At 44.7% G+C, this 15496-nt stretch overlaps 1 protein-coding gene across 3 annotated transcripts in view; it reads left to right on the forward strand.

The window, feature by feature from the left end:
• LOC119179844 (ubiquitin carboxyl-terminal hydrolase 43) overlaps positions 1 to 15496 on the forward strand; it is a 75134-nt gene that overhangs the window by 41095 nt on the left and 18543 nt on the right. For 2 of the 3 annotated variants that reach the window (XR_012884881.1, XM_037430963.2), the window contains exons 7-11: positions 164 to 275; positions 743 to 862; positions 4417 to 4585; positions 7646 to 8054; positions 9286 to 9952. Coding sequence is in view for 2 of the 3 variants with exons in the window: in XM_037430963.2 (XP_037286860.2) it covers positions 164 to 275; positions 743 to 862; positions 4417 to 4585; positions 7646 to 8054; positions 9286 to 9952 (1477 nt within the window). In the remaining variant the exon portion in view is untranslated. Of the gene's footprint in view, positions 1 to 163; positions 276 to 742; positions 863 to 4416; positions 4586 to 7645; positions 8055 to 9285; positions 9953 to 11429; positions 11484 to 15496 lie in introns of all 3 variants that reach the window. The other variant, XM_075869124.1, reaches the window with a different exon arrangement.

Raw genomic sequence — 15496 nt, forward strand, 5'->3', positions numbered from 1 at the left:
TATCACAGTTGCCAACGGTCCATGGTGTCGCCTACACAACCCACAAGGCTGCTGACACAACACGCTGTGTATAGAGTGGCCGGTCTTTCGTAAAGGGGGATTCGGCACAGTACGTCCGATCGACGTTGCACCGGTCTTGACATTAATTTGGCTTGCTTTCCAGGTTGTTTCTGGCTGAAGATTCCATCGTGGACGATGTCAGCACGAATCAGCCGGAGCCGGAGCCGTCGGTCTCTCTCTCCGACTGTCTCGCCTTTTACTTCACGGAGGAAAAGGTATGCAGGGTGCTCGTCAAACGCTCTCCACAGAGCAGCCGAGCCTCATTTCAGTGACGTTCGGGGTCTAGTAAACTTTTGGGGCTATTGTGTATTGCTTCCATTCGAATGCACAACAATTTTTCATCCTTCAGTATTACAGTGTGGAGTGACTAACTAATGTGAATGTTTCAGCACCCTCATTGGCATTCTTTTCTTCGGAATGAGAAAGTGCTTTGACCAGTTGAATCGTATTAATTAGTATATAAATGCAATCTTCTATTTTTTTATTGTATCTTCTTGCCAGTGGAAGTTTGTATCTGCCCTATACACACTGTATAACTTATGTATCTTAAATACCCTTGAACTTGCCCTTTGTTCATGACTATCTTCATGCAAAAATTACCGAGGGACGATTGCAATATCTGTAAATAAATAAAGGAATGAATAATTACGTACGACTCTGTTCCGCACCTGTCTCATTCCAGCTGGAACCGGAAGAGGCCTGGCTGTGTCCCCAGTGTGACAGCCGGCAGCAAGGGTTTGCGCAGCTGGGCCTGTGGTTCTGCCCTGAAATCCTGGTCATTCACCTAAAGCGCTTTCATCAGGTGAGGGGGTGTCTCAATCATCGGTCGGCGAACTCGGACTCACTCAGACTCGGATCAAACAGTGAGTCTGAGTATGAGTGAGTCCATGTGAACAATATGTTGGTGAGTTGGAGTCTGAGTGGGTCCGGCTGAACAACATTTTAGTGAGTCTGAGTCCGAATGAGTTCTACTTATGTTTGCCGACCTTTGGGAAACATCAGTTGGGCATGCTCTTGGTGTCGCAAAGTTGGTTGCGATGGGGCCCGGAAATTTAAGTGGTTGTCAGATGGCGCACGGCAGAGTACTTTATTTCAAAAGTATGTGATGTTTTGTGACTTGGTTGCTTCATGAACACTCCTTGATTGAACATGACTTGCCACAGCTTGCAATGCTGCACAAACGCGTTTCGAACGTGTGACATTGAAGGTGGTGGCAAGTCAATCCAGGTCAAGGAGTGTTTTTGCATATGGGGGTATGATGTTAAGGGGACCTATAACAGTTGAATAAGTTCAGCTGAAGTAATTAACACTTGCATTACCATTAAAAGAAAATTGTACCAGATTTTTTAGAACTTATTTTCCTTATAATTGTAAAGATTTCTTTTCTGAATAACACAGCACCATACGTTCAACTCGTTTAGGTTTTTTTATTTCACCAATTGCGTACCAAAAAAAAAAGGATAACCATAAGATGGTTTCACCTCATGGCAGTACATGGAGAGGCAAAAAAAAGTGATAGCCTTGGCAAAAATTGCACAATGTGAATGAGTGTGGTCATCTAGCATCAGGAAACAGAACTATGATGAGTGTAGTAGCCATTGGTTTCATGTAGAGCAAATTTTGGGTGATGACGAGTATGGTTGTTATCGTCATTCATTTTGCTACAAAAATTTCATTACGAATATCTCATCAACGAGAGTTTAAATTGCATTTCTGAAAAAAAAAAGGGTGTCGGGTACTTTCTGGCAATCATATGCGTACCTAAGAGATATCCTATAGCAAACATAACAGTTTGAGATGACGAAGGTGGTTGGGCGATACATGCAAGCAATCTGTCTTCTCGGGAAGCTATCACTGTATTTACATGATTGTAAGTCAACTCAAAAGTAGGCAGCCACCCCTAATATCGCACGGCAAAGGAAAGCCCGAGGATATTTCACAAAAAATATTAATTTTTCAAGCAAACCATAAAGAGAGTGGTATGCCCGGGTGGCTTCACGGCTTTGCTTGAAAGCTGTGCTGAAAAGCTAGCTTTGTGGAAATACGTGGGCATCATTTTCAGAAACACTTGACAAATTAACTAGTTTTCGATTCTCGGTCTTACTCCTCCAACTTCAGATTCAAAATTAAGACGAAATGGGTCGACCTAAAATCGTGTAAATATGGTACTTCATTGTATTGTGCTGTCATTCTTTCACTGTGAATTGACTGGCCCTCTGTACTCGCTTACAATCTAAAAAGTAAATGCCGCTCACAGCTATTGCTGCGCCTCCCGCAGGGAATTTTCATCAGTGCTCCATCCAATAGGGCTGACCCATTTTAATGACATCGGGCACTTCTTGCATGTTTCAGGTCGTTGACATTCCTATACACACCTAAGTCGTATCACTTCTTCTATGTCGACACAACCTCAATGACAACTAGCAAATAATAAAGCCAAGGAAGCTATAGTAGATGTTAATTGTACTGTTTTAAGTGTCGAGCGGTAAACGTGATAAAGATGCGAAGAAAGTAAGGTGGACGATAAGACAACTTGACGCCGTACCAAACATTTGTTGAATTTCCTGCGTTCAGCCCGAGAAAGGAAATGACGAGCTGTGCCCCAGCATACCAGTGAACGCGTAAGCTCGTTAGAGGAAGAAGACGAGAAGCCGTTATCGTCATGTTCTGGGTTTTTTTTTTTACATTCCAAGCTTATTCGGACACTAATAAACGTCTGTCTGAGTTCTCGAGTCCGCGTCGACTGTTCAGTTGGCCGGATATTTTATTCCCTTGACCTGCAGATTACATGCCTGATATTCTTATCAACTCAGCCAAAGCGGCGATCGTCCCCTCATTCACTTATCGAATATTTGTGTGCATGCAAACCCTGGGAGTGTTAGCCAGTGCCGCTCTTAGCCGCGATAGCTAGTGTGGAATACTCTTTTTTGTACCACCTTGGGAGCTTGAACGTCCTTGTAAATTTAGTCAGGGATTTTGATATCGCCGTTTAACTTACCATAGTGTTTCAGGTAATAACAACAGACGTTTCACTGCTAATAGGGACAGTATCTACATTAAACGAGGAAAAACACTAACGGTTTGAAAAGAATTCAGCTAGCACGACTGTCTTTCGCAGATGAATGGCAGGTGTGCTGCAATTCGCAGGAGGATCTTAAATTTTCAGCGCAATAACGTTGAAGAGCTTGTTGACATTCCCGCCATCAGCCTGCAAGAAGACGACGATGAGCTTCGTGCTGGCACGCGACCGAGCTCGTGAGCTCGTAGCAAGAAAGCAAGAAGGTGTCTTTTAGGTTTTGGGCTTATGCGGACGCTGATAAACGTCTGCGTGAATTTTCAAGTTTGAGTTGGCTGCTCTGTCTGCCACATATTTCGCAGAGCTTGTTTGTTTTGCAGAAACTTTGGGGTTCGTGTCGTTGATAGCAAGTGAAAAAGTGGTATTTGTAAGTGAAAATTCGAAATGGATGCAAGTAAATAAATAGCAAAAATGAACCTCGCTCTGAGCGAGAATCGTACCCAGGCCTCATGCGTGGCAGGCAGGTGTTGTACCTCAGTGCCACGCCGCTTCTTGGAACTGTTTCAAAAAAAAACAAAAGCTGAAAAAGAAAGCTTACTACAAACGTCATGCAGTGTGAGGAGTTCTCCTAACGCAAGCAATGTTGCATGGCAGAAGCGTAGCATTGCAGTAAGCTCACTCAAGACATAGGAATTATACAAAGAACGAGTAGTTTAAAGGCCCATTCATAATAAGTGTTGAGACATATCATCAGCAAAAGCATATAAAAAATTGAGCAGCTGCATAGGTTTCTCTCTTTGCTTTTTGGATACGTACACTCAAACTTCATTATAACATCACAACTGCCACAAAAGTTTTTCATTACATCCAAAGTTTCGTTAAACATATATATATATATATATATATATATATATCACTGTGTCTACGACAAAGCTGTTCCTCATTTAGGTTGTTATAACTCATAATTTGTTATATCCAGGTTTGATATATCAAGGCTTGAGTGTAAGGGACACATCGCTAATTCACTTGAAGAAGAATTATGACGCAGTGAGAACTTGGTTACTCTACTTGAAGTATGCGTTCTAGTATAGCTTCGAACAACCAGTGGTACTCGCAAAGAAGTTCCTTTCCTTGTGGCTCGGCTCAAGCATCTACCGAGAAGCCAAGCCAGGCTGGCAATTGAGAGGGCAGTGCAGACGCGTGTTGATCTTGCTATCACATTCTACTCTTGAAAACGAAGCCCAAGCATCCTCCAACTTCTCTTTAGGTTGTAATGGGCTATAAGAAGCTTTACACCAAATTTTTCATTGTCCCGTATCAACGTCTTTGACCGCACACAGAATGGAGGTCGGCACAGCAAGCTGGCAACGAGGGTTGAGATTCCTTTCCAAGACCTGGACCTCAGCAATCACCTCTGCAAGGGCGCATCGGGGTCTGGCAGCGTCCTCTATGATCTGTATGCCTTCTGCAGCCATCACGGGACGGGCCTTCAGGGAGGCCACTACACAGGTCAGTCCAGCCATGCTTATCAATGATCTCAGCCTCTCCACACTCATTTCATGGGCGTTAAAGTAGTGCTAGCGAAAATTGAGGGATGGGAGCACAAGCTGGAATTGCCCGAGAACTGGGTATCCTGCCTTATAATTGGGACTCTGTGTCTCCAGGTGCCAGGTAGCATGGTAGCGCAACGAACGTACGTTTTTTCCCGTAGAATCGAAGCATAGTTGGCAGTGCGTTTATTATGCAGGGCAAATTTTCTGACAGCTTTTCGAGATGAGCAAAAAATGCAGTAATGCAAAAACAAGTTAGATCGCTTAGTCTTTTGCAATTGACATATGCGTACACTGTTGGAAAGAGCTTAATACTTCGTGGCACTTCACTCATCTTTGGTTGTGCTATCTTCTGCAAGCTGTCCCCACGTCACTTGCACACTTCAGAAAGGTGTTTTGTGGCTTTCTTTTCTCACCATAGTTTAACTGCAACACTTGTATCTGCTGTTATCTCGAGGGGCCCCCAGAAGCATGCGCTACAATGCACTTAGCTCTGTGGTAACCTCTCACGACGACAGTGCCGCCACCATTAACATTGCAGCAAGTAACCAACATTGCAGCTAGCTACCATCGAAGCATCAAAACAAATCGTCAATATCAAGATTAATGACAAAAGACGGCCACCGCCTCGCTGTCTGCATGAGGAGTGACTAGGAAAGGTAGCCTACATCTTGTGATCCTTGAAGTACGTGTTTTAACAAGCATGAAGAGCTAATTGCTGCCAAAGTGAAAATCAGGGATGCTACCATATTGTGGAATTCGTCACACTCTTTTCTGGGCGACAAGCGATTTTTTCTGGTTTTCCAGAAACCTGGAACTCAATGGCGACGAATGACCCTCCTTTGCGACAGCCATGGCGACAGCAAATCCTCTCGTTGTTGCTCGAAAATCACGTGCTTGTGGTTGGGTCTTAAAGTTTCGTATTTGCACGAAGTGATCTCTGGTTGGCGTGGGCAGTTTTGTGACATTCACTCACTTTGGGCTTGTCAGCTGCCATGTCTCTACACTCGTACCGTTCACAGATAATTTTAAAATAGGACAAGGGACGCGCTACACACAGATTGAAAGAAAAACAAAACGGCACGCAGCAGCGGCTCAAGGGGAAGGGAGGGAATTAGCTGAGGTGACGGAGGGGCGTTGGTATAATAAAAAGCGGAAAAGATCGAACGGGAAAGGAGGCGCCAGTTGTCGGTTAGCGGGATTGTTGCAGATGAATGTAGGGGGTGCATTTATGGCGTCGGAGAAAAAAAAATAGTTTTGACAACTGAAGTTGGGGGTGCGTTTATTACGTGAGTAAATGCGATAAATCCGAAGAAATCGATAAACATTTGCTTTGCTAGTGAATTTTTCGACAATACAGATTTATTCATTAAAGTCCTGTTGCAATAGCTAAAATGACTCTGTATTGTTCATTATAAAATTACTCTGTTTTGTTCTTTATCGAGAGGGTTGTTTCAAGTGATTATTGGTACATTAGCTGTTTGGACTGTTATAAACTTCACCTTACATACTGGTTTTGTGTGCGCTATGTCATGACTGCAAGAAGCTGATGGGCCTTTTGATAGCGTCTTTCAAAGAGTTCGGCAGCATGCACAATGCCAAGTACACTCAAACTTCCTTATAACGAAGTTGCTTTTGATACGAAATTAAGTTTGTTGTATTTGAAAATTCGTTATGAAGGTATATTTCTAATGCTGTATCTATTGGGAGACTTTTCTTCATTTACCTTGTTATCACCGGTATTTTGTTATGTCAAGGTTGGAGTGTACTGATCATTCACGTCATGAATACCTACACGCGGTCACTGTGAATTTGTGGTAAGACATTGCAACGATGAACTGTTTGATGAAAAGGTGCTCTATTTCCATCATCATCATCGACAAGTAGCCAAAACTCTACAAACGTCTAGAAGTAGGGGTGCTTGCAAACTTCTACAACGATAAGCTTTCTAGGCATAGAACTGTTATGTTATAACAAGCCACTTTTTTCGAAGATTGGAAAAGCCTTAGCCGAGGTAGCTGTGCTGTGACCTTGTTCAAAGCTATGAATAATCAGTCAAAAGGAGTGCGCTTTCATCAGTGACAGCTAGCTAGTAAAGTATCTTAGCAAATCTTGTCGCTGGGCTAGTTGGTACATAACCTCGAACAAAAACTCAACACTTTAATGCCACACTCTTTTCTTGTGCTTCTCTCTGTTGGGGGGGGGGGGGGGGAGGTTGGTTTCTTGAATGTCTAGGTATATCTCGAAGCTGGTAAAGTAAGCTTGTGTTTAGCAGAACAAGCTTTAAGCTAGTAATACACACAAACTTGCTGTCTATAAAAGTATTCATGCTTCTTTGTATATGTGTTTGCACGTGCAAACCTTCCAGGCAATTAGTACCCTTTATGAGTTACGTCTGTTTTCTTGTGCAGATATCATTTCATTTTGTATTAGCAAGAATAATTTACAGTTAAACCCCAAATTAAGGAGAATCAGGTATTGACTATGAAGAAACTCCAGTAAATGCCTCGCCAATAAAATAAACTGCTAAAAACATCCTCCGAATTTCAAAAACTGCCACAATCGTGCAGATGTCAGAATCATTGATCAGGCAGCCTTTGCAGTAACCCCAAAATGCAGATTGGTTGTGGCACTCTGTGAGGTCGGCAAGATGAGGGGCGCATTGAACTTTTAAGTGACTAAAAGTTATTGTGTTGTCTATAGGAATAGGATAAGTGAGTCAACGGGGGGGTGCTTATTGATTAGTGAATTTCTCTGATTATTAGATGGGGTGCCTGCATGGGAAGAGTTTATGATCGGTATTTGCGCCTTCTCACTAGAATCCAGTTCTTTATTGTTCTGTAAGATAGCAGATTTAGTGTCGTCGATGAACATGTTCTAATTCGAGGTCAGGAAATCGGTGCCACGACATTTTGTCTGGTAAATGTATTGGACGTGCTGTTCTTTTTTAGCATACCTCTTTTATGCTACATCTCTCTGCGTACGTCTTACGGTTTATCACCCACCTTCGTGGTTCCAGCCTGCTGCAAAAACCCTGTGGACGAACAATGGTACCTGTTCGATGACGCTCGAGTACGTCGAGCGCTGGACGAAGACCTGGCCGCGCGCGACGCCTACCTACTTTTCTACCGGAGGCAGCCTGTAACGACGCGCAGGATGCGGTCCAGTTCTCCCGGACACTGGTTCACGAGAACTCCGCTGCCGGCGAGCCGGAGCCACCAGCACCTTTCGCGCGGCTCGCCGTCGCGGAGTGCCAGCAACCCGTTGGTCCGCGGCGAGCTTACGTCACCACGAGCCTTGTCCCCGAGCGACAGCTTCGACACCGACGCCGGGGCGCTGTCACCGGGCTCCCCGCCTTCTCTCCGAGACTTCTCGCCACCTGCCGGCACGACGAGTTTCATGGACAGCTCGACGTCTTCTGACATAACGTGAGTTGACGTGCACCAATATGGGAGATGGCCCTGATTCTTGACTGAAGTTTCTGGTAGTGGTACTCGCACGTTGGTGTTCACGGGCAAGCTAAAAGAGCCCTGGAACATTATACTGAGCTTGGTCAGAAAAAGCTGCCGATCGGTAGTCGAGGCTCCCGAGAACATGCGAGCCAAACGCCATGACGCGGCATGCAACCGGAAGTTTACTATAAATTCTCAATGTCAGCTAAAAATCGCTTTCACCTCTCTCGGCAAATGATGCTACATTCTAAAAAATCGCTGCATCACTGGCCAAGTATCGGCCATTGGCTGATAGGAGCTCGGCACGCTCAGTCATTACTGGGGCCGCGGGATGCTGCAACTTGCCCACACGTGCGCACCCAATTGCTCTGAAAATCCATGCAGTCTAAGAAAAAAAAAATTTAATGAAAAGTGTCTCAAGGTTATGATGTGCACGTCACGTACTTTCTTTTCCTGTGCCGCCCCTCCCTGCTTAGCTCCCAGCACTTTTGTCGGGATGAGAGAATACAATGCAGCGTGCAGCAAATCATTGCAACTCCGCTCGTACTGGAGAGAGTCTGAAAACTTTTGCGACAGGTGAATTTGTTAGGAGGTAAGCTTTTTTAGTGAATTGATTCCATCGCTACTTGGAAAAGTGTTGCTGAGCTCCTCTAACTTGGTGTTTCGTCGTGTCGCCGAAGTGGGTTTCAGACGCAGCGTAGAAAATAAAGCACATGGTCGCAATCTGCTCGGCCAAGTGCTGCAACAACTCCGGCTGCTCACAAGGGCACTGTCTTCTTATATTGCGAACTCATTCAGTTCATTTTTGTTTATTGCACTGACCATTTATGTGCCGTTATGTTAAGTAAACTACTGCTCCAATATTGTATGTATTCTATGCAACTACCGAAGCCATCAATGTGGTACCTCTTTTATTTTTATTGCTGCTTAGAAGATTTATTTTGAGCATTTGAAAAACGAGAAGTAATTTCAGAAACACTTGCTGCATTGAAGACAAGAAATTATGGCACTTTCTATGGGGCAGTGCAGTGAAGCCAATCCTCTGCATATTTTTAAAAGAGTATTTTGTTTGTATCTTGCAATGAAACATCTTTAAATAGTGTTTTAGTTGTTTCAGATGCATAGAAGGAAGTAGGCTAATTTAATAAATATGTATAAAAGTTGATGCAGAAAGGGTTAATATTTTCTTGGACATTTTTGTGGACAGACCCAGTCTTGTTGAGAACCGTTCTCTGACGCCATCACCCGGACGGGCCTTGGACTTCCCGACCGAAAAGCTGAACCGAATCAGCCCGCCTCCAAAGGTGTCGCCAAAGAAGAGCTCGCCAACGAGGGTGACAACCCGTGGCAGTGGCTTTCGTCCACGCCCCACTTACCTCAGCACTTCGCCGACAAAGGGGTCACCAAAGAAGTACAGTGTCAGCCGGAGTTCAGCGTCAGAAACGTCCGCTCTGCGAGCGACCTCTCCCATAACAATGACGACGAAGCCTTGGTCTGGCTACAACACGGTGCCGGCAAAGTCGGCGTCAGACGTGGACACGTCGAGAACCGGGAGAGTCGCGCTTCTGGCCGCGAAGTTCTCACAGCCTGCTGGGGCAAGCGCGCCCTCATCTAAGTGGCCCTGCAAGTTCCCGGATGTCGACGACCTGGAGCACACGTTGCCCGGTCGCGGGAGCCGCGGCACCTGCTCGCCCATGAATGGCGATGACGACTCCTTTGTGTCCGTTAACGGTGCAGTCTACCCAAGCCAGACGCTGAACCGCTCACCCGTACCACTGTCGCCGGAGACGCTAAACCGCAGAGTCCTGTCCCCACGCGTGACGCGGTCGTCGAGGCCCGTGCGGAACCTCAACGGCAGCTTTGACTATGAACAGGTGGGTGCGAGGCTTTTGATTGAAGGCTTGGCCACTTGATGTGTTGTTTTCCTTGTGCCATAGAGGGCCAGCACACGGGCTTTGACTTTCTTTCTACATTTCCCAAACAAATCCTCCAGTTCGTGCGACAGACCGCGGCGATCACATTTTGCGAAAATTACAGCGCTGCATGCCCGCAGATGCTCCACTTTGAAAAACGATTCCTGCACCACTCTTCGACACATGTTGAGGCCTCTTCGCTCGAGAGGTGGTGTTATCTAATTAATGGTGTTATAATTAATGGAGAGGTGGTGTTATCTAATTAATAAGCTTAATGAAGAACCAAATTTGGTCCACTTGTCAATATGCACTACCAAATAGTGTCCTTGCTCTTTGGTAATTCGGCTTTGTCTCTGCAGTTGTCACTAGTGTCACATAGTTCTTGCCAGTGCTACGCATCCTTCGCACCGTACTCCATCAGGTCACTCCGAGAGGTAGAACACGTGGAGGAAGCCTTGCTAGGTCATTGGCTGCGCACCAACGTTTAATTCCTATTGTTGCGTTGCTTTGCCGAAGGGGCGTAGTTGCGACAACGGTACCTCTCTTCACAGCAACAAAGGGTGTGAAGGCTTAACCAGAGACCGAAAACAACTGAAGTGGGCTGTTTAGTACCCTGTAAGTTTCATATGACAGTACATGTTCGCAAAATTCTTACGGAAGCACGTTCAGCAAGTGCACAGTTATTACTTCCCCACAAATCGTGGACTGCGGGGTTGTTTACTACTTGCCTTTTAATGACACCTAGGGCCAATGGCTGCTTTTAAACGGCTTACAAGTTGACTTGGCATGTTTGAAAGCTCTCTCAGGTGGAAGATATTCCTGCGGAGACTCTGTAATCATTCAAAGAATTTGTCACCTTGTGGTAAGCACTTGCAACTGTGCTTTAGCCAATTAAAGACTCATGGACATGACATGCGCACATGGGTGTGCTTGCAGCATGAACATTTTTGTACCTTTTTTTTTCTGTGCATTTAATTATTCGATGTGCAGTGTAGTTAGAGATTTTATTCTACTTCCACTAAATTTGAGTTATTCTGATTTTTATGGTATGAGTTGTGACAGATTTGTGCATTGCTCACCAACGTGTATTATGAATGTACTTAAAGTTACATTTTGGACATTGTTTGCCTGTTCCATTGCTCGTGTTTGATGTGGTCACAAAGTTGCTGATTGCAAGCCCCTATGAATGAATAGCCTGTAAAAAACGAACATGCTAAATGCAAAAAGAGGCGTCTTCTATACCAATGTATTTCGACGGAAATACGACTTATTACGCAGTGGCATTTAATTATGGTGTCGCCCAAGACTGAGAAGGTAAGCTAAAACCAAACGCTGTGGTAATGCTAAGGGTTGCTTAGCTTTTGAATCTGTAAGTAATTGCAGTTCTCACTTCTAATCATCTTATTTTCTTTCTCATTGCAATTTCATTCACTTTTAGGTCATTCAGAGCCCCACTGACTTGAACAACAGCATGTGGCTTTGAGGTATCGAGGTAATTAGATTCAACTTCATTAAGAGAGTACTAACGAGATATGTGGACAGATCCTTGCGTTAGAGCTTTTGTAACCCTGAGTTGGCTGGAATGGATGTGTAACGATTTCATTTGCAATACTCACAGCTAGCAATCATAGTAGCCACTTAACATGCTGTAAAAGAGACCACACTCGAACCTCATTATAACGAAGTTGCATCTCACACAAAACTAAGTTTGTATATGCGAAAATTTATTATAAAAGTATAATTCTGACACTGTATCCATTGTAGGGCTATTTTTCATAAATTTCGTTATGACCCTTGAACTTATTTTAACACAGCGCACGACTTCGCAGACACAAGAGAAGAAGAGACAAACTGTAGAGCTGTCTCTTATCTTGTGTCCCCGTAGTCGTGCGCTGTTTTAAAATATGTTCAAGTACTATCAACTGGCCCAGCTTTCAGTCCTTTTTCGTTTTATCCGGGTTTGCTATACCAAGGTTTGAGGGTAGAATGAATGGCTTAAAATCAATGTTTTTACGCCAATTATTCTCATAGATTATAGTAGTCATCATGATGATCGTTGTCAGTCTAATTGTATGCCCACTGCAGGTTGAAGGACCCAGTTATCTCCAGTTTATCTCATCTTTCGCAGCATCAACATTTCCTTGACACTAATGGTTTGTTCCAAGAGAAATTTTTATTCATCGGTGAAAACTTCTGTTGATCGTAAGTTTATCCCCAAAAAAATTTCTGGTTGAATCTATTCATTACGAATGTCAGTGATAGTATTAGTTTCATTCAAGTCTACAGGAATTCTGTTTAGTCGAGACTTCAGCATGCCACTTTTACTCCTGTTCAGTTTTTTCATGCGAGCTCCGGAATAATTGGGAAGTGTACCCAGCTACTACGTCATATTGAATTTTTTCACTTCGGGCACTCTGGATAAATAAGTTTTGGCAGCTGCTTTTGTCTTCTTAATTAGCAGTGCGTAAATGAGGCTGTGTGGAAACTGCCATTATTGACTTCTGTCTCTTGCATGAAATTAGATAAAGGAACGTCTAGCGTCTGCAGTGTTGCAGTCGGTTACAAGCTCCAAACTGCTCAAGATACCGTATTTACTTGCGTAATGAACCCACCTTTTTTTTTTTTTTTTCAAAAAAGTTGATGCCAATTTAGGGGAGGGTTCATTACGCGGGAGAAAAACCCACGGGAGTTAAAACAACGAAAATTTCGTGTGCTGACTTCGCTTGTCTTGACCCGTGAAATGCGCGACAAATTTTTTTTTTTTTGTAGTCCGATGCTCTTTTTGTTTCCTCCCGTGATGAAAGTGCATGGATCGACGCCGAAGTGTTGTCCAGCCGCTTGGTTCCAATGCTCCAACGCATGCTGTTACTAACCAGCCATGTAGCTAGCATACCGGCCGAACGCGACCTGCACAGCAAGTGTCCTAACTAAGTTCACAATGACAAACTCAACGATGAAGATGCAGCGTCGGATGGCAGCACACAAACATTTTATTAGACGTTGCGGGTGCACAACGCGCTGTCAGCGCTGCGGGTGCGGTTGCGCTTTGCATAGGTCCGAGATGGCGAGCGCGTGGCGTGTTCCATGACACAGCGCGAGTGCCATTTTGCGTGGCACTATCAGCTAAGAGGTTTCTCCTGCATTCGACAGATGGCGGTTTGCCGTACAAGGTGCAACTTTCAAATTTTAATTGACGTCGTCCACGCTCGTGCCGCTCGCATCTGTTCAGCATGATTGCATAACTATCTTTTACTTTCAATTCATTATTATTTTGTCATATAATGGCTTGATTTAACGTTGTTTTGATCATTAAGGTCACTGGCTATCATACTGAAATAAAATGAATAGATACATACGGTAGTTATATGCGATACATAGTATAGTATACACAGTATAGCAACAGGGTGGAAGGGCCAGTGTGCTGTTTTGCACATACCCACTATAATATAATGTGCTATATATAGCATAATATAGTATAGGGGATATCTGTATGCTGTGCTATACATAGCACAATATATATACTATAGCAACATGGCAGAAAGACAAGCGAGGGTGAGAAGAAAAGAAATAAAAAAGTTATAGGGTAAAGCGAAGCATAGCCATGAATAGTGTCATGGGGTCGTGATGTTGATGAAGGTAGCAATGTTTTCGAGGCAGCTTTTTATTTGGGTGAACCTGTGCACGGAAATTGAAACGTCACTACAGTGGAAACCCGCAAAAACAAAATCGCCGGGGAAACTAAAAAATTTCGTTTTCGCGAGATTTTCATTGCTGCGAGTATGAGACATAAAAACAGTGATTCGGCAAGCAGAACGAAACTTTATTGCCAGAAGTCGGTCAACTTACTTTGCCGACCCTTGCCATGCAACAACTTCAAAGCTCTCCCTTCGCACTGGAAAAAGTGGTCCATTGCTACGTCGTCGTCATGTGCGCCGAAGAAGGAGCGAAGGGTGTCCAGCGCATCCAAAACAACCCGCGGGTTTGGTTTCTCTGCTTGCGTCTCTTCTTGGTCCTCGGTGTCGCCAGCATTGCGCACGCTTTCGATAATGGCCTCGTCGGTCACTTCCTCGTAAACGATTACAAGCTGGTGCACATCGGCTACTAGCAGCGATCGCGCAACCATTTGCGACTGGTCGCAAACAGTCGCGAACGATCGCAAACGGTCGCAAAGCGACTGCTTTGGCTAGTTGCTTCCTGACTGATTTTTCAGCCGTGCGACTACAGTCGCAAAGCTGCTGGAACCAATCAGCGATGGTCAATTTTTGTTTTTGTTTTTTCAATGATGTGCATGAACGGACGAAAACAGTAAATGTGGCGCGCTCAGTTCGCTCCGTTCACTCAGCTGGCGGCGATCAGCTGATCAGTGCCGGTCTCCAGAGTTCTCGCTGATAACGAGATCCGGACGTGACTCTTCAGTTTTGCGACTTCCAGTCGCTCGCATGCAGCCTCTGCCGGTGTGAACATCAGTCGCTTTTTAGTCGCCAGACGCCAATGGTCACGCGACCGCTACAAGTCGCCGGTGTGCACCAGCCTTACGTCGTCAATGGTTAGTTCATCTGTGATGTCGATGTCGATGGCTTAAAGTTCCCCCCAGGCGTTGGTCAGGAATAGCTCGTCCGACAGCGCCATCTGCACTCCAGCATGATCATTTGCCATTGCCTGCTGCAGTGTGGCCAGGCATGTTGCCGGACACAGACCCCATCGCCGGTTTAAGTAAACGAAAAGGGGGGTACCCACACTAGCGCGGCAAAAGCAGAGGTTTACAAATTTTGAGTGCACATAGCACGCATACGAGCATATTTTCGACAGTTAACCTTTGGCGGGAGGGTAAAATAAGGCCCGCACCGTGGTAGAAAATTCGTTAATGTGGGATCGCTCTCCAAAAACATTTCGTTGCCGCGAGATACGTAATACATGGGCTTCTATGAACGTTCGCCGGGGATCCGGAAATATTTTGTTGCCGCGGGGATTTCGTTTTCGCGGGGTTTCGTTATTGCGGGTTTCAACTGTAAAAAGCAATAGGTGCCATAGACTGATACCGGCGAACGGAGCATCGGCAGTTGATGATTTGGTCTGCAGTAGGGGGCGTCAGTGTATATACATGTGGCTTCAAAGGTTCTAGCATTATCACGGCCATTGCGACGGTGGTAGAAAAAAAAATCGAGTACAGTAGACTCTGAGTTAACGGATCCCAGGACTGCTGCTCAATCGGAACAAGTGGTTCTGGCCGGACTGGTATTGTAGCTGTATTTTGTATCCGTGTTCATCTGTCATTAAATAGAACTTTTGGTAAATGGGGCATATTTTCTTTGTTTCATCAGATTATATTTAACAAGCGTTTACTCTATTCGCATTCTGCTCGTATTCTTCACAGAATGATCTCGTACTATACAGAAAGAGATATAGGAAATCGGCCGCGCATCTGCGTGTTTCACTGCAAATATCATGGAAAGGCAATAGTCTTCTGTCTGGAGAGAGAGAGAATAAAACTTTAATTTAATGTTC

Source organism: Rhipicephalus microplus, chromosome 7 (genome assembly GCF_043290135.1).
Source record: "Rhipicephalus microplus isolate Deutch F79 chromosome 7, USDA_Rmic, whole genome shotgun sequence".
Lineage (NCBI taxonomy): Eukaryota > Metazoa > Arthropoda > Arachnida > Ixodida > Ixodidae > Rhipicephalus > Rhipicephalus microplus.